Source organism: Peromyscus californicus, unplaced genomic scaffold (assembly GCF_007827085.1).
Source record: "Peromyscus californicus insignis strain IS unplaced genomic scaffold, ASM782708v3 Scaffold_2__1_contigs__length_46816999, whole genome shotgun sequence".
Lineage (NCBI taxonomy): Eukaryota > Metazoa > Chordata > Mammalia > Rodentia > Cricetidae > Peromyscus > Peromyscus californicus.
The window spans coordinates 45,422,501-45,446,526 of NW_026294540.1; the positions used below are offsets into that span (position 1 = coordinate 45,422,501).

The 24,026-nt window shown below is 53.3% G+C and overlaps 1 protein-coding gene across 1 annotated transcript; it reads left to right on the forward strand.

Moving 5' to 3' along the window:
• The first annotated feature begins 402 nt into the window (after window positions 1-402).
• Camsap3 (calmodulin regulated spectrin associated protein family member 3) lies at window positions 403-23,317 on the forward strand. The gene is given in 20 exon segments (XM_052754655.1): window positions 403-816; window positions 818-845; window positions 10,783-11,036; window positions 11,632-11,754; window positions 11,837-11,932; window positions 12,933-12,965; window positions 13,994-14,041; window positions 14,312-14,450; window positions 15,971-16,110; window positions 16,207-16,300; window positions 16,387-16,444; window positions 16,574-16,647; window positions 17,602-17,671; window positions 17,778-19,251; window positions 20,447-20,586; window positions 20,685-21,001; window positions 21,904-22,003; window positions 22,352-22,464; window positions 22,542-22,660; window positions 22,754-23,317. Coding segments are annotated over 20 exon segments (3,846 nt in total). The 5' UTR covers window positions 403-696; the 3' UTR covers window positions 23,060-23,317.
• The last annotated feature ends 709 nt before the right edge of the window (window positions 23,318-24,026 follow it).

The window sequence follows — 24,026 nt, forward strand, 5'->3', positions numbered from 1 at the left end:
GAACAGGCACAATCACACACTATCCGCCCCTGACTGGACCAAGCAGTATAAACACACACAGGTGCTCTCTCAGAGACCTGAATGTGGACACGAGCCTGCATGGACATCCAGGGTCCAGGGGTGAGCAAGATCTCGATCTCTCTCTCTCTCTCTCTCTCTCTCTCTCTCTCTCTCTCTCTCTCTCTCTCTCTCTCTCTCTCTCTCTCTCTCTCTCTCTCTCTCTCTCTCTCTCTCTCTCTCTCTCTCTCTCTCTCTCTCTCTCTCTCTCTCTCTCTCTCTCTCTCTCTCTCTCACACACACACACACACACACACACACACTCACGCAGACACGCACATGCGTTCCTCTGCAGCCCTTCCCTCCTCCGCCATCACCGCAGCCCTTTGCAGCAGAACTACCCACAGAAGCGTTGGTGGTGCCCGTGGGGATCCTGGGGACCTAGGGGACCCGAGAGGACTGAGTCCAACCCAGGGGGCGGGGCGCACCTGGGCTCCTCCCCGGGGCGGGGTCGACGCTGCGTCGCCCAGCGCGATCGGCCGCACCTGGTTCAGCGGCGCCTCAGCAAGCAGCGTTAGCAGCAGCCACAGCAGCAGCAGCCGCCGCGGCAGCGGGGACCGTGGTGGCGACGGCCCCGCAGCAGCGCAGCCCAGCCCATCCGAGCGCGCCGATCAGGGCGGCTGTAGCCCCGGCGTCGCCATGGTGGAAGCGGCGCCCGCGGGGTCCGGGCCACTGCGGAGGACTTTCCTGGTCCCCGAGATCAAGTCATTGGACCAGTACGATTTCTCTCGGGCCAAGGCGGCGGCGAGTCTGGCGTGGGGTGCTGCGGGCCGCATTCGGGGGAGCAGGTAACCCGAGGGCCTTTGGGGAAGGGACAGGGGCGCCAGGCTGGGGCGCGGCAGGTGCGGGGGGCGGGGCGCCAAGCCGGGGGCCGTGGGAAACAATAGCATCGGGGCTGCCCAGGGTCCCCCGAGCTCTCGGTCTCTGCTAAGCTGGGCCTCCAAGCTTCCTGCTCGGCCTGGGCCCTTGGACTTTGCCCGCCCGGGTCGCTGGAACGCAGTGGGGGGGTGGGGCCCGCCAAGCAGCTGTGCGCCGGGGGACCCTGGGATCAGAGCCCCCAGGTGAGCAGGGGCGGGGTCTGCAGACCAATTTTGGGTGTGTGGGGGAAGGGTCTCCTGCTACGGTCCTCTGCTTCCCGCCTCCACCCCCACTCCTCAGACCCCAGGGCCTCCCTGCATGGCCAACTCCCCTTTTACACACATTAAAAGCCTATAAGGATTCCCCCAACCCCACCCCAATCCCCACCGCACAACACATACCCTGGCTTGGACTCCCCGAGGAGCGTTTTAAGAGCTCAGATATACAGATCTACAGCTCTGTGACTGGGACACACACCCTGCATTGGCTCTGTCTGCGTTTCGGGTGACCAGAGTGTGTCCGGGGGACTCTGGGAACCCTCTCCCGGCCCCCCCCCCCCTTCGTCTCGATGGCTCTTGCTACAGGATGGCAGCTGTGACTTATTGCCCCATTTTCCTGAGGATTCAGGCGGGCATAAATGGCTCATCCACCAGGTGTCCTGGGGTGGCAGCCTTGGCTGGCAGGCCTTCTCTTAATTGAAGCCGACCCTCTCTCTGCTCCTTCCTCATGCACACAGGCCTGAGGGATTAGGGCTATCCCTACTGGGGAGAGTGGGGGTGAGTTATCAGACCCGGGAAGGCTCTCCGCGTCCTGGCTTTGGGCAGCTTCAGCCACCGCCGGCCAGAGCTGCTGGGAGGCCAGGCTTCGTCTTGGGAAAAACAGGGGTTAATTAAAGTCTAGGCCTTCCTGGGAGCAGCAGCAACAGTGTGTGTGTGTGTGTGTGTGTGTGTGTGTGTGTGTGTGTGTGTGTGTGTGTGTGTGTGGTGGGGGAGATGCCCTGCCCTCCCACTGATCTTGGCACTAACTGGGTACAGCCCCTCCCCTGACTCTGTTGCCTTCCCAGACCGACCTGTTCTGGGTGTGGGTCTCCTGTGAGAGCTGTCCATCATTTGCTTCTGCCCAGCCCTGTCTTTCCCACTTTCTCTTAGTCTCTCTGCACCGTCCGCGGATGGCCAGCTAGCTCCGACACCTGCCCACCCGCTAGGAGTTTGCTAGAGAAAGAAAAGATTTGGGAGTTGGGACCTATGTCCAAGTCCCTCACATGCTGAAAGAATTCGATTATAAAGATTGGCTCTGTAGGCTTTTTAATTAATTTTTTATTTTTATGCGTGTATATTAGTGTGGGTGTGCACCACGGCATGTACATGGAGGTCAGCATCGGTGGAGTCAGTTTTCTCCTTCCACCTTTATGTGAGTTCTGGACCCCTGAGGTTGTCTGGCTTTAGGAGTAGGCACCTATACCCACTGAGCAGTCTAGCTGGCCCAAGAGCACAACTGTGTTAAGTCATAATCAGGTTCGAGTCCCAGCCCCTCTGCAGTGTGGAAGAATAATTCAGATTCTTTGAACTTCTGTTTCTTTTTGTATAACAAAAAGGTGTTTGTCCGCTTCTGTGTCCGTGCCTGCGAAAAGAAATCGCTTCCGCGTGGCACGTGTGGTGGTTTTCCACCCCAGTACTTTTTTTTTTTTCTTCAAGACAGGGTTCCTCTGTGTAGCCCTGGGTGTCCTGGAACTCACTCTGTAGACCAGGCTGGCCTTGAACTCACAGAGATACTCCTGCCTCTGCCTCCCGAGTGCTGGGCTTAAAGGCGTGCGCCACTACTGCCTGTCGACCTCAGTACTTTTTTAAAAATTACATTTACTTATCTGTGTGTGTGTGTGGGGGGGCACATATGTGGAGGTCAGAGAACAACATGGGTCCTGGGCATCAAACTTAGATTGTCAGACTTGGTGGCAAGCACCTTTATCTGCTGAGCCATCCTGCTAGCCTAAGACCCCCAGTACTTTTGGGGCCAAGTTGCTGAGAGGTAAATTCATTGTACTATGTGGCACAGGACACAGTGGTTGCTGCCGGGACTGGAGAGAGTGGTGTTTTGGTAATGCCTTTCACTGTCCCTTAGCCAGAGCACAGTGCAGAAGTTACTGTATCATTTTACAGATGGGAAGGAAAGCCCCTTGAGGGAGCCCCACAAGTTCAGATTAACCATTCCTCTTCCAATTGATCCAGTCCCTTCCACTTCCACTGAACAGTGTAGCACTGCTCAGTGGCTACAGCTGCCCTGGGGATCAAATTCAAATTGTCATCTACCTGTCTCTCCCAAACAAGGGGTGTGGGGTGCTGGAGGAAGTAATGAGCAACAGAACTAGGCTAGATCAATCCCTAAAAAATATTCTGTCTGTCTATCTGTCTATCTATCTATCTATCTATCTATCTATCTATCTATCTATCTATCTATCTATGTATCTATCTATCTGTCTATTTATCGTGTGCTTCTGGTGTGTGTGGAGTCAGAAGACGGCTTGGGGGTGTTACTTGGTATAGGTGTCAGGGACTGAACTCAGTTTGTCAGGCTTGGTGGCAGGTACCTTTCCCAGCCAAACCGTCTCTCTCTTCCTGGTGTTTTTTGTTTGTTTTGGTTTATTTTGGTTTATTTTTTTTAATTATCAGCACTTGTGTTGGAGCCTAGGGCCCACATGCTAGCAAGAGCTATGACTCCAGCCCCTCACTGGGGGATTCTAGGGAGGCCCTGTACCACTGAGCCACACCCCAGCCCCTCACTGGGGGATTCTAGGGAGGCCCTGTACCACTGAGCCACACTTAAGCCCCTCACTGGGGGATTCTAGGGAGGCCATGTACCACTGAGTCACACTCCAGCCCCTCACTGGGGGATTCTAGGGAGGCCCTGTACCACTGAGCCACACTTAAGCCCCTCACTGGGGGATTCTAGGGAGGCCCTGTACCACTGAGCCACACTTACAGCCCCTCATTGAGGAATTCTAGGGAGGCCCTGTACCACTGAGCCACACTTACAGCCCCTCATTGAGGAATTCTAGGGAGGCCCTGTACCACTGAGCCACACTTAAGCCCCTCACTGGGGGATTCTAGGCCTGTGCTCTGCTGCTGAGCCATAGTCTCAGCCCTCTTTTTACTTTTTATTTTGAGACAGCCTCACTAAGTTGCCCAGGTTGACCCATACTCTCTCATTCTGTAGCCCAGGCAGGCTTTGGGCTTCCTTTTCTGAATATATACACACATATATACTTATATATGTATATATGTGTATATATATTATTGTGTGTGTGGACATGTGCACCACAGAAGGCATGTGGAGGTCAGAGGACAACTTTTGGAAGTTGGTTCTCTCCATCCATCTCTGTGTGGGTTCTGGGTATAGAACTCAGGTCACCAGGCTGGCAGTGTTTAGCCATCTCACTGGACCCCAACTGTGATCCCCCCTGCCTCAGCCTCCTGATTTGCTGAGATAATAGGCTTATGCCATAAGGCCCTACAAACTTGGTATTCTTTACAAATGCCTTTCAAGAGGCAGGCCATTGCTGGGTGCTAAGGGTGTGGAGGAGATGCTGGGAGAGATCCAGGAGAATGGGGATGGGTACCAAGTTAGATCCTGGATACCTATAGTGGTAAGACCTGGTGTGGTCCAAGCAGCTAGGCCTGGAGGAGAAAATCTTCCAGAGAGAGAAGAGGGGCCTCTCCCTGGAGAAGCAGTCTTGAAGTTCACCAAGGGGGAGGGGCCTGTGTATTCAAAGAACTCAGAGGAGAGCTTGAAGCTCCTCCCGGTGACTGGAGGGCCTAGCAGGATGCAGAGTGCCCTCCAGAAGGGAGACCGCTCAGACCAAGATCTGAGGGCACTGGGGAGTCAGAGAAGGTGTCTGGGGACCAACAAGATCAGACCGGCAGTGAACTGGGGCCTGGGGAGGGGTAGTTCTGGTGTCCCCCAAGGCATGGGTGTGAGGAATGCAGGCTGGTGGGCTCTGAGGAAACAGACTTGGAGATAAGGAAGGGTTCTAAGTCAGTCTGAGAAATACCGAATGCCATTCCTTTAGGCCTTGAGAGTATGGGATAGGTATGTGAGGGAAACTAGCTTCATTTGGGCTCCCCTATTTCCTGGCTGTGTGATCCTGGACAAGTTAGCTCAGCTCTCTGAGTCCAAGTTTTCTTATCTGTGCATGTACAGGTATTAGAATAAATGTCTCGGGCTAGGAGTGGAGCTCAGTCCCACACAAGACAAGACCTTATTTGCCAGGACAACAACAGACGTTTGCTTTAGGATTAAACACATAGAAGGTCATGGAATGGACAGTGCTTGCTGTGTTATAGAAATGTTCTGCCCAGTAGGGTTGGGACTAGCCCCCATATGGTTATTGAGCACTTGAAATGTGGCTAGTATAATCCAGATGTGCAGGTAATATAAACACTGGAACAAAGTATGTTGCCACACACCTGTCACTCTAATACTAGGGAGGCAGAAGCAGGAGATCATGGGTTCAAGGACCCTGTCTTAAAAAACAAAACAAATGAACAACAACAAAAAAACCCAGCCGGACATGGTGGTGCCCACCTTTAATCCTAGCACCCAGGAGTCAGAGGCAGGCGTATCTCTGTGAGTTCTGGTCTACAGAGCGAGTTCCAGGATAGCCAGGGCTACACAGTGAAACCCTGCCTCAGAAAAACAAAAGAAAACGCCAATAACAACAAAACAGAACCCAGAATGTGGGGCTGTGGCTCAGCTGATAGAGTGCTTTGCCTAGCACGAAGGAAACCTGGGTTCTATGCCCAATACCACATAAACTGGTCATGGTGGGGCACACCTGTCACCCTAGCACCTGGGAGGTAGAAGCAGGAAGATCACAAGTTCAAGGTCATCTTCAGCTGAGTTTGAGGCCAACCTAGGCTACAAAAGGAAAGACTCTATCAAAACAAAAATCAAAATCAAATAGCCTATTAATGTTTTGATACTCATTATGTATTGAAGTGGCTGTTAGGATGTGTACTGGGCTGAATAAACTGTCACCAGATGAATGGTCTTGGTTTTGACTTTTAACTTTTTATTTTTAGTATTTTCTCGCTATTTCATTTTTAAACTAAAATTTTGTGTGTGTGTGTGTGTGTGTGTGTGTGTGTGTGTGTGTGTGTGTGTGTGTGTGGCACATGCACGCAAGCATGTATACCATGTACATGCCATGGTTCGTGTTGCAGGTTAGGGTTGATCTCTCCTTCCACCATATGGGTACCAGAGATTAAACTCAAGTTGTTCGGTTCCATGTCAAGTGTCTTTACCCTCTGAGCCATCTCACTGGTCCATTTTGTTTTGTTTTGTTCAGATGGTATTATACTCTATAGTTCTGGCTATCAAAGAGCTTACTGTGTAGCCCACATTGGCCTTGAACCTATCCTCCTGCCTCAGCCTTCCAAGTGTTGGGGTTACAGGCATGAGTTACCTCATCTGTCAATTTTGCCTTTTTGAAACAATTTTACTATATAGTCCAGGATGGCCTTGAACTTGTGACCCTGTTGCCTCTGCTTCCCAAGTGTGGCACCATGCCCTGCTGGCTGTCTCTACACTGGAGGAAGATGGGACAGTCTTAAATTTTGCTAAACTTCACACATTCCTACCTTGTGTCCCCTCACCCCAAATGCCAGTCAAGTGGAAGGACACTGGTGTAGAATGAGTGATAATACATCTGAGACGAGGGCTGTGGATGTACCTTAGCTGATAGAATGCTTGCCTAGCATGCTCAAGGCTCTGTGTTCAACCCCCAGCAAGGCATAAACTAGTGGTGGCACTTGGATGACTGTACTCCTGGCACTGGTATGGTGGAGGCAGGAAGATTGGAAACTGGAGTTCGTCCTTGGCTATGTAGCAAATCTATGGCTACTTGAGACCCTGTCTCAAAATAAAATGAAGCAAAAGTCAGTGATAAGGGGTTCTAGGTCACTTTTCTTCCTCAGGGAAAGTCCTTACATTTTGCTCTTGGGAACAGGAAGTGCTCCTGGGGGGGCGGGGGGGGCTGGGGAGATGAGGAGGGTCAGGATTTGTATGATGTCGGGAGATTGGCTGCAGCGTGGGGCAGGTAAAGTCGGGGTGGTGATTTGTCACTGGGATGTAGACTGGGGGGTGGGGTGTGTGATGGCAGGGTGGAGGAACAGTAGGGCACATCCTGGTCTGCACAGGTGGCATTCACATGGCCACAGAGCCTACACAAGATGGGGTGGGGCTCATTCTTCTGGAGTAAGATAGCAGGAGGAAGGGCCCTGGAAGGAGGTACTGGGCACGGAGCCTAGGTGCACTGTGGACCTGTGAGTGTGTGTTTGGCTGGCTGCTGTTGGCCTTGGGGAGGCTAGGGACAGAACGGAAGCTGGGTGTAGGATGGTAGCCAGGACAGGGAGGTTGAGGTAAGGCCAGTGATAGGACAGTAGGGCCAGGGAGAGGAGGAGTTGAGCCTTTAAATTCTTCATCTTTCTTTAAAAATTTAAAAATTACGTTTTTAAAAAAATGTTGTGTGGGCATGCACCTCTTGCGGCACAGATGCGGAAGCTAGAGAACACCTTTTGGAAGTGGATCCCCCCTTCCGTCACGTGCAGCCTGGGCATCAACTCAGGTTTTGAGGCTGGACAACAAGTGCCTTTACCCGCTGGGCCATCTGGCCAACCTGAAATCCCTCATCTTTCAAGGAGCAAAGCTAAGGACTCTCCATAGGAGTACAGCCCTTCCTGGGAAGGTCACATGTGGCTTTAGGGGGTGTGGAAGGAGATGTGGCAAGACCGGGTTTCTGTGGATGATGCCAGGTCTTTAGGTCAAGCGGTCTCTTGGGAGCCTGGCTCTGAAGAATGAACGGTCTGGTCTGATGTATCTTGTTCACATTGTTGATGTATCTTCTTCACTTGTTGTGAAATCCAAAAGGCTCCCAAACATGTTTCCCCCTCTGGTGCTGAGCCATACCCCCAGGCCCTCACTGGGGTTTCTAGGCAGGGGTTCTGCCCCTGAGCTACACACCCCCAGCCCCTCACTGGGGGATTCTAGGTAGGGGCTCTACCCCATTCTCCTCCTCCTCCTCCTCCTCCTCCTCCTCCTCCTCCTCCTCCTCCTCCTCCTTTTCTTTTTCTTCTTCTCTTTGGTTTTTTCGAGACAGGGTTTCCCTGTGTATTCTTGGCTGTCCTGGATTTGTACTGTAGACCAGACTGGTCTTGAACTCATAGAGATCCGCCGGCCTCTGCCTCCCGAGTGCTGGGATGCCTGGCTCCCTCACCCACTTCTTTCACACACATTTACCGGCTGCGGTGATTAAAACAGGGATTGAGGCTGTCAGTCCCTGACCAAGTGATCTTAATTAGTCACCTCCTCTCTAACCTCACGAGTTCTTCCTGGTTTTCTCCTCTTTTTAAAATAGACTTTGTACTTTGATAGTTTCATACACATATGTATACAGTGTATTTTTATCCCATCCACGTCAGCTACCCTCCCTGACTCTCCCTGTTTGGTTGTTGTTGTTGTTGTTGTTTTAAGACAGGGCCTCTCTTTGTAGTCCAGGTTGACCTGGAAGTTAATGTACCGTGTTGGCCTTGAGCTTGCAGAAGTTTTCCTGCCTCAGCCTCTTGAGTGCCGAGATTACAGGAGTGACCTGCCACTCCACACTGGTTTTCCTGCCTTGATTTTATTACAGATATATATAGTGTGTGGGGTGGGTGGGTGGGTATTGATGCTGTGGTGCGTGCATGGAGGTCAGAAGATAACATTGAGGAATTCGTTCTCTCCACCTTTATGTGGTTCTGGAGAGTTGACCTTAGGGTTGCTACTTTATCTGCAAGCGTCTTTGCCCGCTTAGCCATCCCTTTGCCCTCTCTTTTGATTTTTTATTTATGTGTGTATGTGTGTGGGGGGTGTCCGTGCTATGGAGTATATATGAAGGTCAGAGGGCAACTTGTGGGCGTTGGTTCTCCTTCCACCATGTGGGTCCTGGGCATGGAACGTAGGTTGTCGGGCTTTGTGGCAATGTTGAGCCGTATTATTGACCACTTTTTTTTTTTTTTTTTTTTTTTTTTTTTTTTTGGTTTTTCGAGACAGGGTTTCTCTGAGTAGCTTTGCGCCTCTCCTGGAACTCACTTGGTAGCCCAGGCTGGCCTCGAACTCACAGAGATCCGCCTGGCTCTGCCTCCCGAGTGCAGGGATTAAAGGCGTGCGCCACCACTGCCCAGCCCACTTTTTTTTTTTTAAGACAAGGTCTCACTGTAGCTCCGACTGGCCTTGATCTCTCAATCTGCTTGCCTCTCAAGTGCTGCAATTATAGACACGGGCTTTTGGTGGGCGTTTTGAGTCAGGGTGTCATAGCACAAACTGGCTTGTTACTGTTTCATAGTTTTTCTTTCTCAGTTTCCCAAGGCTAGGATTACAGCTGTGCACACTGGGCCTGCCTCTCTTCTGTACCCCTTAAGTATGGTTTTCCTGGCTGACTCAGTATTCCCCTAAGCCCCTGATCCTTATGTCCCCAAGGCCTGGCACACCCAGCTTTTACCTTTGCCTCTTGTCTCTCCTGTTTCTGCTCCCTCCCCACGGAGCCCTGCTCATCTTCTCTCTCCTCTTTTTCTTTAGTCCAAATTTAACCCCCTTTGTCTCCTCAAGGAACCTGCTCTCTGCCTGCCTTTGGCACATACATCCTGGAGGCAGCCTCACAAGCACCCCAGCCACCAAGATGACAGAGGGTACAGGGTCTGCTTAAGGCCTGGGTTTGAGTGTCAGCCCTGCCATTGGAGACTCAAGTAGCCTTAGCCGGTCACTCTCCTTCCCTGTGCATTCTCTGTAAAGTTAGTTGCCATCTGTAAAGTGGAGTTTCCAGGGCTGTGGATGGGGCTGGCTGGGTAGAGTGCTTAGGAGCATGTGGGAAGCCCTTCGCTCTGTCCCCAGCAGGGTATAAACTGGGCATGCTGGTGCATGCCTGTGATCGTAGGACTCAGGGAGTGAAGATGGGAAGGTCAGAAATTCAAATCATTCTTAGCTACATGGCAGTTTTGAAGCTAGCTTGGGATACATGAGATTCAACCTCTAAAATCTAGACAAATAGGCACTGAGGAGATGGCTCAGTGGGTAGCGTGTCTTGCTGGGAAAGCATGAGGACCCGAGTTCAGATCCCTAGCATCCAGAGAAAAAAGGACTGGACAGGCTGTAACCTAAGCTCTGGAGAGGTGAAGACACATGGATCATGGAGGGCTCACTGGCCAGCTAGTTCAGCTGGAATGGCAAGGTTCAGTGAGACTCCCAGGTTGAGTGAGAGACTCTGTCTCCAAACACCAGTAGAGGTTGGAGATATGCTCAGCTGTCCAGAGTTCTTGCTGCCGTCCTAGCTCATTTCCCGACTTCAGTGTCTGGTGGCTCACAACTACCTGTAACTGTAGCTTCTGAGGGTCTGACTGGCACCACCCTCTTCTGTCCTCGGAGGGCACCTGTTCAGGGTGCTTGTGCACATGTGCGCACACACACATTTTTAAAAATTTAGAGCCATACAGGAACATAATCAGTAGGGGCCTCTGGCTTCCACAGGCACACACACACACACACACACACACACACACACACACACACACACGGAGGGGAAAAAGGAGTACCGTGTGTCTTGGCTGCTTTCTAGATTTGAAGCCTTAAAATGAAATCAACACTCAGAATTCTCACTCCCTTCCCAGCTCAGGTGGCCTGGAACACCCTGCAGTAACCCTGGCAAATGGCTTGTATCTGTGTGTCTGGCCCTGTACTCCTAGGCCAGACCCTCCCTTCCTTGGGATCATGTCTGTGTAGGGCAGAGAGGTGAGACGGTGGGCCGTGTGTTGATCCAACCCTCCGTGTCCCTCCCCACTGCAGAGCACGTGCCCTCGGAGCTGTGGGAACCTTTCTACACAGACCAGTACGCACAGGAGCATGTGAAGCCCCCGGTGACGCGTCTGCTGCTCTCTGCGGAGCTCTACTGCCGGGCCTGGCACCAGGCACTGCCACAGCTTGAGCCACCCCCCAGCCCCTCTGCGCTGCTGGCCTTGCTGGCGAGGAGGGGCACGGTGCCCTCCCTGCCTGAGCACCCGGTGCGCGAGGCTGACCTGAGACACCAGCCAATTCTCATGGTAGGCTCTGCTCCTGGCCTGTGATGCCCCGCCTACCAGGCTTGGCTCCTCCCCTTAGCCACCCTAACATTCCTGAGTTCACCTTTTACCCATCTCCTTTCAAGCTCCACCTACTAATCCTGGTTTCTCCCACCAAATTTTTTCTTCTCTAGCCACACCCCCATGCTCAACTCATTAGGTGTAGCTCCTCCCACAAGCTTAGCTCCTTCTATCAAACCTATCTCCATTTTCCAAGCCTTGCTTCTCTCATCGAGCTAAGGGCATCACACTCAGTTCTGACTTTTATGCATGGCTCCTCCCTCAAGTTCCTGTAGCCTTCCACTCTTCAATCTCCTCCAGCCAAGCCTGGTTCTGCCCCTGATTTCCATACATGGGCCACTCTATTGTAAATCCTGGTGTTTAGCTTCAAAGCCTAGCCCATTCTGTGTGCCTCTCTCTAGCCCACAAGGTCCTACCTGCCAATCCCTAACCCCATCACCAATCCCTGGCCCAGCTCCTCCTACTTCCAAGTTTTTCCTCTTCTTTGGAACTAGAGGTGGAGAAGTAGCTCCCCGCCCCGCCTTCTGGTCTCATCTTCCAGCCTTTGCCCCCACAGGGTGCCCACCTGGCTGTCATTGATGCCCTCATGGTTGCCTTCTCCTTTGAGTGGACAAAGACACTGCCCGGTCCCTTGGCTCTGAGCAGCTTGGAGCACAAACTCCTTTTCTGGGTAGACACAGTAAGTAGGGTCAGACCAGGCCATGAGTGGAGACAGTGGCGTTGGCCAAGGGATCAGGTACTGACTTCTCTCTTATCCCTAGACCGTTCGACGACTGCAGGAAAAGACAGAGCAAGAAGCAGCCCAGCGTGCATCTCCTGCAGCTCCTTTGGATGGGGCTGCTCCTGCCCAGCCCTCGGTGAGGCTAGGGCAATGGATGGAAGGATGGATGGATGGATGGGTGGATGGATGGATGGATGGATAAATGGATGGGTGGGTGGATGGATGGATGGATGGATGGGTGGGTGGGTGGATGGATGGATGGGTGGGTGGGTGAATGGATGGATGGATGGATGGATGGATGGATGGATGGATGGATGGATGGATAGGTGGATGGAGGATGGATGGATGGATAAATGAGTGGATAGATGGATAGGTGAATGGATGGGTGGATGGGTGGATGGGTGGATAGGTGTATGGGTGGATCAGTGGGTGGGTGGATGGATGGATGGATGGATGGATGGGTGGGTGGGTGAATGGATGGATGAGTGGATAGAGGATGGATGGATGAATGGGTGGGTGGGTGGGTGAATGGATGGATGGATGGATAGGTTGGTGGATGGGTGGATGGATGGATAGATGGGTGGATGGATGGATGGGTGGATGGATGGATGGGTGGGTGGGTGGGTGGATGGGTGGATGGAGGATGGATGGATGGGTGGGTGGGTGGGTGAATGGATGGATGGGTGGATAGGTGGATGGATGGGTGGGTGGATAGGTGGGTGGGTGGGTGGATGGGTGGATGGAGGATGGAAGGGTGGATGGGTTGGTGGATGGATGGATGGATAAATGGGTGGATGGATAGGTGTATGGATGGGTGGGTGGATGGGTGGGTGGGTGGATGGGTGGGTGGGTGGATGGATGGATGGATGAATGGGTGGGTGGGTGGAGGATGGATGGATGGGTGGATGGAGGATGGATGGATGGATGGATGGATGGGTGGGTGGATGGAGGATGGATGAATGGGTGGATGGGTGGATGGATGGATGATTGTGAGGCTGGGTGGGAAGGAATGGGCTGCACCTCCTGGCCATTGCTGAGGTTGGGGGTGGGCCTGGAGGTGACTCTCTTTTCCTTTCTCTCTGCACCTCTTTTTGCACCGACCCCTGCTGTCCCCTTCTCTGTCCCTCTGGCAATAGTGCCCCACACGCTGGTACTGGAAGCTGGTTCCTGTAAGTGGGGCTGTCTGTCTTGTCTGCCTGTTCTGCTTGTTTCTGTCTTGTCTGTGTCTGTTTCTGCCTGATGGTCTGCATCCTACCCCACCCCCAGCTGTGAGCAATGGAGGTAGCACCCTGGCCCTGGGGATTGGGAGAACTTTTTGGAACCCAAGATGTGGGGAATCTCTGTCATTAGCAAAGATAGAGGTGGGCATGCTTTTGCATATCTGTAACCCAGCTTCTAGGAAACTGAGGCAGGAGTATTGCAAACAGACAGAGGGTTGAAGCTGGAGAGGTGCCTGTAACTCCAGCTCCAGGGGATCCAACACCTTCTTCTGGCTTCCATGTGCACCACATGCACATACCCATACCCATACACAAACACATATATATGCACATACAATAAAAATAAATCTGAAACAAAACAAAAACCCGAAGTGGACAAGCTTTTCATTAACTAAGAAGGCAGGACCTTCTGCGCCTGTCCTTAGCCTGAGGAGCAGGGTTCCTTCGCCTACCAGATATATAGACACTGACCATAAATTGCAGATACATGGAGGGAATCTTTCTAGCCAAGAAGATCTTCAACTTTCCTAAGGGGTGGGGGCCTGAGGTTTAGAAGATTTTAAGTTTTCTCTCTCTCCTACATGTGATCTTGCACAATGGTCTAAATCTCCCTTTGCTTCATATAATTTATTCCTGCAGTATATAAATAAAGGGAAAGTGGAGGCTGAATAGGGGTCCCCGCCTTTGCTCACTGCTTCTCCCCACCCTGGAGTCTGGGTTGGGGGGTTGATTATTTCTTCTGCCTACCTGCTTCCTCTGCATCTTCTTCCTAAGCCGGGGCCTGGGCTTGTCATGGGAGGCTGCTTTTGTGGGGTTCCTCAGGGCTGGGAGGAGCTGGGGTCCCCGAAGCTGGCCAGAGTATGATTAGGGAACTAGATGGCCAAGGCTGAGGACAGGGGTCAGCACTCCTCCTTTCCCCGGAGGAGGCTTTGGGGGTCCAGCAGGCCTTGCTGACGGCCGCTCCTTCCCCCCCCCAGCACGCAATTGCCTTCTGTTTGAAGGAGTCGGGGAACAAACCCCCTATGGTAATGTATGCCCCTTCCCTGGGGTCTCAGGAGGCCCTGTCCCTAGCCCCTGCTGCTGGCCTGGCTGCTCGCAGACAAGTCTTCTGCCTCTTGCTGCTCTCCCTTCCCTTGCTCCAGGCTGGCCCCCTCCCCTCCCATTCTGGCTCTGGGGATCCCGAGCTTCCCACCCCTTCATGGCAGAAATCCCGGTCTTCCCTATTCCAGCCTGCATGCTTGCCAGCCTGAGGAGGGCCAGCCTGACTGCTAACCTCACTCTGCTCCTGTCCACAGATTCGATACCGCAAGGACCGTGCCATCGCCCGACGGGCCCCCTGCTTTCCAAATGTGACTACCCTTCAGGACCTGGCCAGTGGGGCAGCACTGGCTGCCACCATCCACTGCTACTGTCCCCAGCTATTACGGCTTGAGGGTGAGTAGTGGATAAGTCAGCCCTGATCTGGGAAGGCATCTCGGTCTGCAGGACCGGTGTGATTCAGTATTGAGCCAAGGTCTCACACAGCCTAGACTAGCCTTGACCTCACTTTGAACTTCTCATCTTCCTGCCTTCACCTCCTGAGTGCTGGGATGACAGGTGTTCACCAACATGTCTGGTTCATGCAGTGCTGGGAATAGAATTCAGTACTTCATGCACGCTCAGCGAGCACACTCCCAGCTCAGTCACATCCCCAGCCTCTGAAGTCTGCTTCTAGAACCAGAACATTGAGGCTTGCATCTCTCTCTTCCCTTAGTTAGCTCTGTGACCCCGTACAAGAGGCTAAGCTTCTCTGTACTTTCAAGTGTTCATGCTTGTGGAAGGTCATGTTCCAGACCCCACTTTAGATGCCCCAAAACAGAGGTATACTCCTGACTTCTGGACATTCTGATTGAGGAAAAGAGATAATAAATTCATCTGGAAGTATCTTTTGGGTCAAATGAGGTGCCCAAAGGGCAGTAGTTGGCTAAGAAAAAGAGGCTTGTTTTGAGACAGAGGTCTCTCTGTAACCCAAGCTGGCCTCAAGCTTCCTATCTTCCTGCCTGAGGCCTCTCATGTGCTGGGATTACAGGTACATGCTTCTACATCTCCCTAGCAAAAAGTGTTTTGTTTTGTTTTTATTGAAACAAGAGTCCCATATAGCCCAGGCTGGCCTCAAACTCACTGTATACCCAGGATAGCCCTGAACTCCTGATACTCCTGCCTCTACCTTCCAAGTATTGGGATTACAGACATGTATCCCCCAGGCCAAATTTATGGGACACTTGGGGGTGCAAGCCAGGCTTTGCATATTATATACAAGCATTCTTCTCAGCCCTTAGGAAGCTGGATTTTTAAAGATTTTTCTTAGCTTTAAATTATATGTATATGTGTGTGGGACTGTGCACATGTGAATGCAGGTAGCCCCGGAGTCTAGAAAAGGGTGTTGGATCTCCTGTAGCTAGACCCTTCTGATGTGGTGTTGGGAACTGAAGTCAGGTCCTCTGCTCTTAACTGCCAGGCCTTCTCACCAGAAAACGTGTTTTGAGAAGGATAGGAGATGGTTCAGTTGATAAGCTGGGTTTGCATTCTCAGCACCCACGTAAGTGTCTCTGTATAGCAGTGAGTACCTATAGTCCAGTGCCAGGAAGGTGGAGACAGGAGGATTCTGGGGACGCACTGGCCAACTAGTCCAATCAGCAAGCTCCAGTTTCCGTGAGAGATTCTTAGAATCCTAAGGTAGAGAGCACATGAAAGGAAGGCACCCACTGTCAACCTCCAGCCTGCAGACTTGTGCCCACACGTGCACATGCACACAGAGGACAAGAACAGAAGAGCTCTTGAGTTGAGTCGTAGGGGATCAACACTTTATAGTGTGCACTTTGCAGAAAGTATAAGACCTGGCTCGTAGGAGGGCTTCCCTGGGACTCCATCTTCCTTTCCATTGAGTTGGAGACCCAGACATACTGTCCCCACAGAGGTGTGCCTCAAGGACCCCATGTCTGTGGCAGACAGCCTGTACAACCTCCAGCTGGTGCAAGACTTCTGTGCCTCCCATCTTCCTCGAGGCTGCCCCCTGTCCCTCGAGGACTTGTTGTATGTCCCACCACCCCTCAAGGTAAGGTCATCTTGGGAGTGTGGGGGTGAGACTCCGGGCCTGAGGTCCACGTCCAGGCCTGTTCCACCAGCTGGCTGACCTCCTTCTGGCCTGCAGGTCAATCTGGTGGTGCTGTTGGCTGAGATGTATATGTGCTTTGAAGTTCTGAAGCCTGATTTTGTGCAGGCCAAAGACTTACCTGATGGACATGGTGAGCCCTGGGGTCCTGGGCTTGCCTTGGGGTCTGGAAGAGGGCAGAGGAGCCTTGCCCTGCTTGATCTCTCTTTGTCCATCCAGTAGCTATCTCCCCGCGGGGTACTGAGACTTTGCCATCTCAGAACAACAGCGGTAGCAGGTATGGGTCCTCCTTGGGGTGGATGGAGGTCCTCTTTCATGGGGGTTCTCCCTGCCTACCTGGATGCTAGGGCAAGACTGGGGACACCCACGAGAGGTGACTGAAGGTTGATGTGTATCTGTTTGGCAGTTCTCCTGTGTTCAACTTCCGTCACCCGCTACTGTCACCTGGTGGCCCCCAGTCCCCGCTCCGAGGATCCACAGGTGAAGAGAGAATATGGCTTCTGTTACCAGGAAACTTCAACCCCAAGAATCCCCCAGCTGACTTCATGTTGAGTCCTCCAAAGGCCCTCACTGGGGCTTTCTGGCTTCCTTTTTGGCTAGCTTCAAGGCGCCTTGCATCAGCCGGTGTGGTGGCTCACACCTTTAATCCTAACACTGAGGAGGTAGATATAGGGGAATCTTGAGTTGGCGGCCAGCCTGGCCTACACAGAGTGTTCCAGTCCAGCCAGGATTACATAGTGAGACCCCAGCTCAACAAAACAGAGAAGACGCCTTGCATGCCACCAACTAGCCCCAACTGTTAAGATCTGGTTGCTTCATTTTAATTTTTTTTTTTTTTTGGTTTTTCGAGACAGGGTTTCTCTGTGTAGCTTTGCGCCTTTCCTGGATCTCGCTCTGTAGACCAGGCTGGCCTCGAACTCACAAAGATCCGCCTGCCTCTGCCTCCCGAGTGCTGGGATTAAAGGCGTGCGCCACCACCGCCCGGCTATCATTTTAATTTTTAAATTGTGTTTATTATTTGTGTATGTGTGTGGGTGAACATGTGCCTCAATGGGTAGAGGTCCAGAGAGGACAACTTGCAGAAGTTGTTTCTCTCTGGTCACCGTGTAGGTCCCCAATATTGAACTCAGTTCATCAGGTTTGGAGACGAGTGCCCTTATCTGCTGAGCCATCTCATTGGTCCAAAAGAAACTGCTAACTGTATTTTGCAGTACTAGAGATTGAATCCAGGGCCTCACACACGCTAGGCTATTAGTACATCATTGAGCCATCCCAGAAGTTCCAGCCAGTCATTTTTGGAAACCTAGCACAACCGGACATAGAATGACCCATCAGTGACTCACTTGGTGATATTGCAGAGGTTGCCCAGACACTAGCCAACCCCCACATCAGCGACCTTCCCTTCCACCCTGACCATTCACTGTCCCTCCCCAGGCTCCCTGAAGTCATCTCCGTCCATGTCTCACATGGAGGCTCTTGGCAAGGCCTGGAACCGCCAGCTTAGGTGAGTGTACCTTAAGGGGCCCCGTGGCCTTGGAGGAAGGATTGGGCTAATCAGGGGAGGGGCAGAGGCCTGTCCCAGGGGCTGACCCCTCCCTCTGGCCGCCCAGCCGTCCGCTCTCCCAGGCTGTGTCGTTCAGCACTCCCTTTGGCCTGGACAGCGATGTGGACGTGGTCATGGGAGATCCTGTCCTGCTCCGCTCCGTCAGTTCAGACAGTCTGGGTCCCCCACGTCCTGTGTCATCATCGTCCCGGAACCCTGCTCAGCCAACCCCGGAATCTGGAGACCTCCCCACAATTGAAGAGGCCCTGCAGATCATCCACAGTGCTGAGCCCCGGCTGCTCCCTGATGGGGCTGCCGATGGCAGCTTCTACCTCCACTCTCCTGAGGGTCTCTCCAAACCACCGCTGGCCTCTCCCTACCCTCCTGAAGGACCCTCAAAGCCACTGTCTGATGGGCTCAACAAAGCACCCATCTATATATCCCACCCTGAGACCCCTTCAAAGCCATCTCCCTGCCCAGCAGGGGAGATATTGAAACCATCGCCCCCATCTGAGGGTTCCCCAAAAGCTGTGGCTTCATCCCCAGCAGCCAACAACTCAGAAGTAAAGATGACCAGTTTTGCTGAACGCAAGAAACAGCTGGTGAAGGCTGAGGCCGAATCGGGAATGGGGTCTCCAACATCCACTCCTGCCGCACCCGAGGCCTTGAGCTCAGAGATGAGCGAGCTGGGAGCCCGGCTGGAGGAGAAGCGCCGAGCCATAGAGGCTCAGAAGCGACGCATTGAGGCCATCTTTGCCAAGCACAGGCAGAGACTGGGCAAGAGTGCTTTCCTGCAGGTGCAGCCTCGGGAGGCTGCAGGGGAGGCTGAGGAGGAGGCTGAGCTGGGCTCAGTTCCTGGTGGGGAACGACCAGCAGGTGAGGGCCAGGGTGAGCCATCCTCACGGCCTAAGTCAGTCACCTTCTCTCCAGATCTGGGCCCAGTGCCCCCAGAGGGACTGGGGGATTACAACCGAGCGGTCAGTAAGCTGAGTGCCGCTTTGAGCTCTCTGCAACGGGACATGCAGAGGCTCACAGACCAGCAACAGCGGCTTCTGGCCCCTCCAGAGGCCCCTGGACCTGCCCCACCACCTGCAGCCTGGGTCATCCCGGGACCCACCACTGGGCCTAAAGCGGCATCCCCTAGCCCAGCCCGTCGTGCCCCAGCTGCCAGGCGCAGCCCAGGCCCAGGCCCCAACCCAACACCCCGTAGTCCAAAACATGCAAGGCCGGCAGAGCTGAAGCTTGCACCCCTAACAAGGGTGCTCACACCACCCCATGATGTAGACAGCCTCCCTCACCTACGCAAGTTCTCGCCCAGCCAGGTGCCTGTACAGACTCGCTCTTCTATCCTCCTGTCGGAGGGGACACCTCCTGAGGAGACCACCACCAAGCCTTCTCTCATTGAGATCCCCCTAGCCAGCCTGGGAGAGCCTACTGCTGATGAGGAGGGAGATGGGAGCCCCCCTGGGGCTGAGGATTCCTTAGAGGAAGAGGCATCTTCTGAGGGAGAGCCCCGGTCTGGGCTTGGATTCTTTTATAAGGTGAGTCACCTGGGCAGGTGAGAAAAGGAAAAGGTGAGCTAATAGGTGGATGTATGAATGGATGGAAGTGGAGATGTCCTAAGGGGCTGGTAAGGGGGGTGGGAGGTAGTAGATAGGCGTTGGATGGGAGTGGGGGTCTTAGAGAGCTAATAAGGGGGATAGGAGATAGTGGATAGGTGTTTGGGGATAGAGCTTTGGTAGGTCAATGGGGGGGTGGCTAGATGGATAGATAAGTTGGGTAGGTGAGTGAGTGGTAGGTAGATAAATAGGCTGGCTAGGTAGATGGGTAGGTAGGTTGATAGGCTGGATGAGTGATGGATGGGTAGATAAGTTAGAGGGAGGGTGGATGGATAGGTAGGTGTATAGGTTGGTCAAATAGATAGATGGAAGATGGGTCGATATGTGGGTAGTGGGTGAGCAGACAGAGGGAAGGTTGATTGGTAGACAAATAGTTGCTGGGCAGATGGATGGGGTGAGTGAGTGTGAGACAAATGGACCGGTGTGGGTGGCTGGACAAACAGGGCTGGGGTGATCCTAGAGTTCCTCTTTGCTGACCTGTCCTCTATCTTCATGCCACCTGCAGCCTAGGTCACAGTGATGTTGTAACTGAACAATGCATACTCAGTTCCTGCTGGTCTAAACCCATTCTTTTTGTTTGTTTTCCTGAGCAGTTAGGGATTTTGACTGCCCTCTTTTCCCCTGAGGACAAAAGTCCTGCCCACTGCTTTGGGCTCTGCTCCCTTCTGGCCTTGTGTCATTCTCCCCGGCTCCATGTTCAGGACATACTGGTTTGTTCTGGCCTCAAGGGCTTTGAACTTTCTCTTCCATCTGTCTGGAAGGTTCCCCTCACTTCTTCCCAGTGAAGTCAGTCCCTTTCACTATCCCTCAGGGGTCCTTTTGGGAAGCCTCGCTCGGTGCCCCAGAGCAGGGTAGACTGTAGTTCAGCCTGGCAGCACTCCAGGCATAGTGATAGCATTAAAGGTCTACCTATCACTTGATGGTCTTCCCTTTTGGTCAAATGCATTAAGTGTGCAGCTCCCTGGTCTGTAGAGCTGTGCATAAAGTAGGCACCAACTACATACTCTGAGGACTTTTAGAATGGTCAGGTGAGCTACAGGCTGGGTCAGTGGAAAAAAGTCAGGCTCCAGCTTTAGCAGGGAGGGGTGGTCAGCTGGACTCTGATGTCATCCTCCAGGACGAAGACAAGCCTGAGGATGAGATGGCTCAAAAGCGAGCCAGCTTGCTTGAGCGGCAGCAGAGGCGGGCAGAGGAGGCCCGGCGGCGCAAACAGTGGCAGGAGGCTGAGAAGGAACAGAAACGGGAGGAGGCGGCGAGGTGAGCCTGTAGCTGGAACAGGGACGATGGTCTTTGATGTTGCTGCCTCGGTGCCCCCATATTCTACTCTACTTGGTCCCCTTCTGTTCAATCTGCAGGCTGGCTCAGGAGGAGGGCCTAGGCCTGGCCTCTGCAGCCCCCATATCCTCTGCTGCTCCAGTTGCCTCCCTGGCTCCTGCTGCGAGAGCTGTGGCCCCAGCTGAGGAGGAGGTGGGGCCCCGGCGAGGGGACTTCACGAGGCTTGAGTATGAGCGCCGGGCACAACTGAAGCTGATGGATGACCTTGATAAGGTGCTACGGCCCCGGGCCTCAGGGACCGGGGGACCAGGGCGGGGCGGGCGCAGGGCCACCCGGCCACGCTCTGGTTGCTGTGATGACTCGGCCCTGGCACGAAGCCCAGCCCGCGGCCTGCTGGGTGAGGACCCTGTGGGAAGGGCCTACTTTGTAACTGGGAGAGGCTCCATGGTTGTGGAGCAAAGGGAGCATCTGCAGAGGTGTAGTGAGGGGACAGGTGTGTGGGGTGAGCAGGACTTCCAGTGAGGTGGGGGGGGCCTCCCTCCTTGGCTGAATTAGTGAGGAACTCCCTTCTCTGTAGGTATGTGGATGGGAGTGTGAAGTGTAGGGCTAGAGTGTTTGCAGTCTGGAGTGTATAATACCGAGTTCAATCCCCAGCACTAGAAAAAAATTTCCTTGCCATATTAAACCTGGTGTGGTGGCACCTGCCTATCATTGCAACACTCCGGAGGCTGAAGCAGGATTTTGATGTTGATCCCAATCTGGGGTACTGAGCAGGTTTCACTCTGGAGGCTGAAGCAGGATTTTAATGTTGATCCCAATCTGGGGTACTGAGCAGGTTTCAGGCCAGTTCAGGCTACACATTGAGATCCTGCCTTAACACCTGCGTGTGCGCACACACACGCACACGCACACAGAGGGAAAAGTTCAGAGGAGTGGTAGTGACCCAGTTGGTAGAGTGCTTGCCTAGCATACAGGAAGCTCTGGGTTCCGTCCCCAACATAAACCAGGTGTGGAGGTATAGGCCTATAATCCCAGCACCCAGGAAGTAGAGACAGGAGAATCGGGAATTCAAGGTCATTATCAGCAAACGGAGTTTGAAGCCAGCCTGGGCTACAGAGGATCCTGTCTTTAAAAAAAAAAAAAAAAAAAAAAAAAAAAAAGCCAATGAAGCAAACACAAAAAATGGAGTCAGGATGCAAAAGGCCAAAAGGGTCTGGGGAAGGGCAGACCCTGGGCCCTTGGACATTAATGGAGGTAAAGGGGCCTTAGGTAGGGCTGACTGGTCCTGTCTCTTCCTAGGCTCACGGCTCAGCAAGGTCTATTCCCAGTCCACACTGTCCCTGTCTACTGTGGCCAATGAGGCTACCAATAACCTTGGTGTAAAGAGGCCCACATCTCGGTGAGTCTGAGCAGACCGGGGCTCAGAGCCCATCATCATATATAGGCATCTCTGGAATCTAGGGTGGAATATGGATAGATTGTATAGATGGAAGGAAGCACATGTATATACAGATAGGATTTGGGGAACCTAACACAGAGGTCTGGAGAACATGCCCCCATGTAATGTAGGTGCATCAGAGAGGCTGAGTATATGGGAGGGTGTTGCATGCATGGACTTGTGGGAGTATGCAACACACATGTACCCCTCGTCTGCGGCGTCCTGTGCTTGCCTCTTCCCTCATCTCACTGTACACTGTGGGGCTTCCTTCACTACTGACCCCACTTCCATCCCTCCCCTCCCCTGTAGAGCTCCTTCTCCATCAGGTCTCATGTCTCCAAGCCGCCTGCCTGGCAGTCGAGAGCGGGACTGGGAGAATGGGAGCAATGCGTCCTCCCCAGCATCAGTGCCTGAGTACACAGGTAAGTGCGGCTTTGGATCATGTGAGAAGCCACAGGCTCTCTCCCTGCCCCATCCCTGCTGACTGACTGCCATCTAGGTCCCCGGCTGTACAAAGAACCCAGCGCCAAGTCTAACAAGTTTATCATCCACAATGCCTTGTCACACTGCTGCCTGGCAGGCAAGGTGAACGAGCCCCAGAAGAACCGAATTCTGGAGGTGAGCCCTGCACCTGCCTGGGTGTGTAGGGCTGGCTGGTGGGTCAGTGGTCCAGCCTGACCATCTGACCGGCTTCTTAACACCATCCCTCAGGAAATCGAGAAAAGCAAGGCCAACCACTTCCTGATTCTCTTCCGGGACTCAAGCTGCCAGTTTCGGGCACTCTACACTCTTTCTGGGGAGACAGAGGAGCTGTCGAGGCTGGCGGGCTACGGGCCTCGTACTGTCACTCCAGCCATGGTCGAAGGCATCTATAAGTACAACTCAGACCGCAAACGCTTCACCCAGATCCCTGCCAAGACCATGTCTATGAGTGTGGATGCCTTCACTATCCAGGGACACCTTTGGCAAAGCAAGAAGCCTACCACGCCCAAGAAGGGTGGTGGCACCCCCAAATAGTGCCACTTTGGGCGATGCACAGGCTGGGTCTGTTGTGTTTGGGCCACCGCACTCTTGGAGGACAATGCATTATTTCTGGATCCTGTCTGGTCATGCTGTGGGGGGCTGAGCTGGGAGCTTCAGGGACTCAGGGCTCAGTTCAGTCCCCTTGTCTGTCCTCCACTTTCTTGAATAAAATAATTGAAAAGAGAAGCTGAGACATGTGTCTCCTCCCCGAGCTGGACCGAGTTTGTGTCTCGGATTCTCTCAGCAGCTGCAGCCTGTCTCCATTGTTTTCTTGCTGGCCCCGCGGTAGCCTCTGCCAAGGTCTGTGGTGACCTTCCTGTTGACACTCTCTCCCCTGGGATGTTCTCGGCCACCTCTGAACCGACCTGGCAGGAGGTTCCAGACCAGCCAGCCTCTCCTGGGCCTTCCCCGCCCCCACCTGCTAATTTTCCTCCTCCATGTGGCTGTTATTCATCTTCCCTGGCATTTGGTGTGCAGCCAGCTTCTAACTCGATCTCCGTTTCCTCTTGCCAACCTGCCTTCATTTCTGGGCTCAGTTACAGTCTCTGAGCTTGGGATTCTGTGTTCCTTCCTCAGAGTCCTATATCCAAGGATCCAGCTGCCACTGCAGATGCAGGGCTCAGGTGTAAGGCTCACTACAGCCTGGCTTCCCAGACCCTGCCAGATCATACAGCTCACCTCCTAAACCACCCCTGACTATCCCATGAGCCAAGCCAACAGCTGTCTCCAACTGCCCCCTGCTCACATGGCAGCCTGCGTGACCTGCTCAAAACACAAATCTGATTATGTCCCCTGATGCCAAAAGCCCCTTAATGGTTTAGAGGCCACTAATGGCTTCCTAGAACTTAAGCAGTAGGCCTCCACCCTCCACCAGGATGTGGCCTGTGCACAAGGCCTGCTCCTGGCCTCAAGCCAGTGATTCAAGTGCCTTACTAGGTTTCCAGGGCCTGCTGACTACATG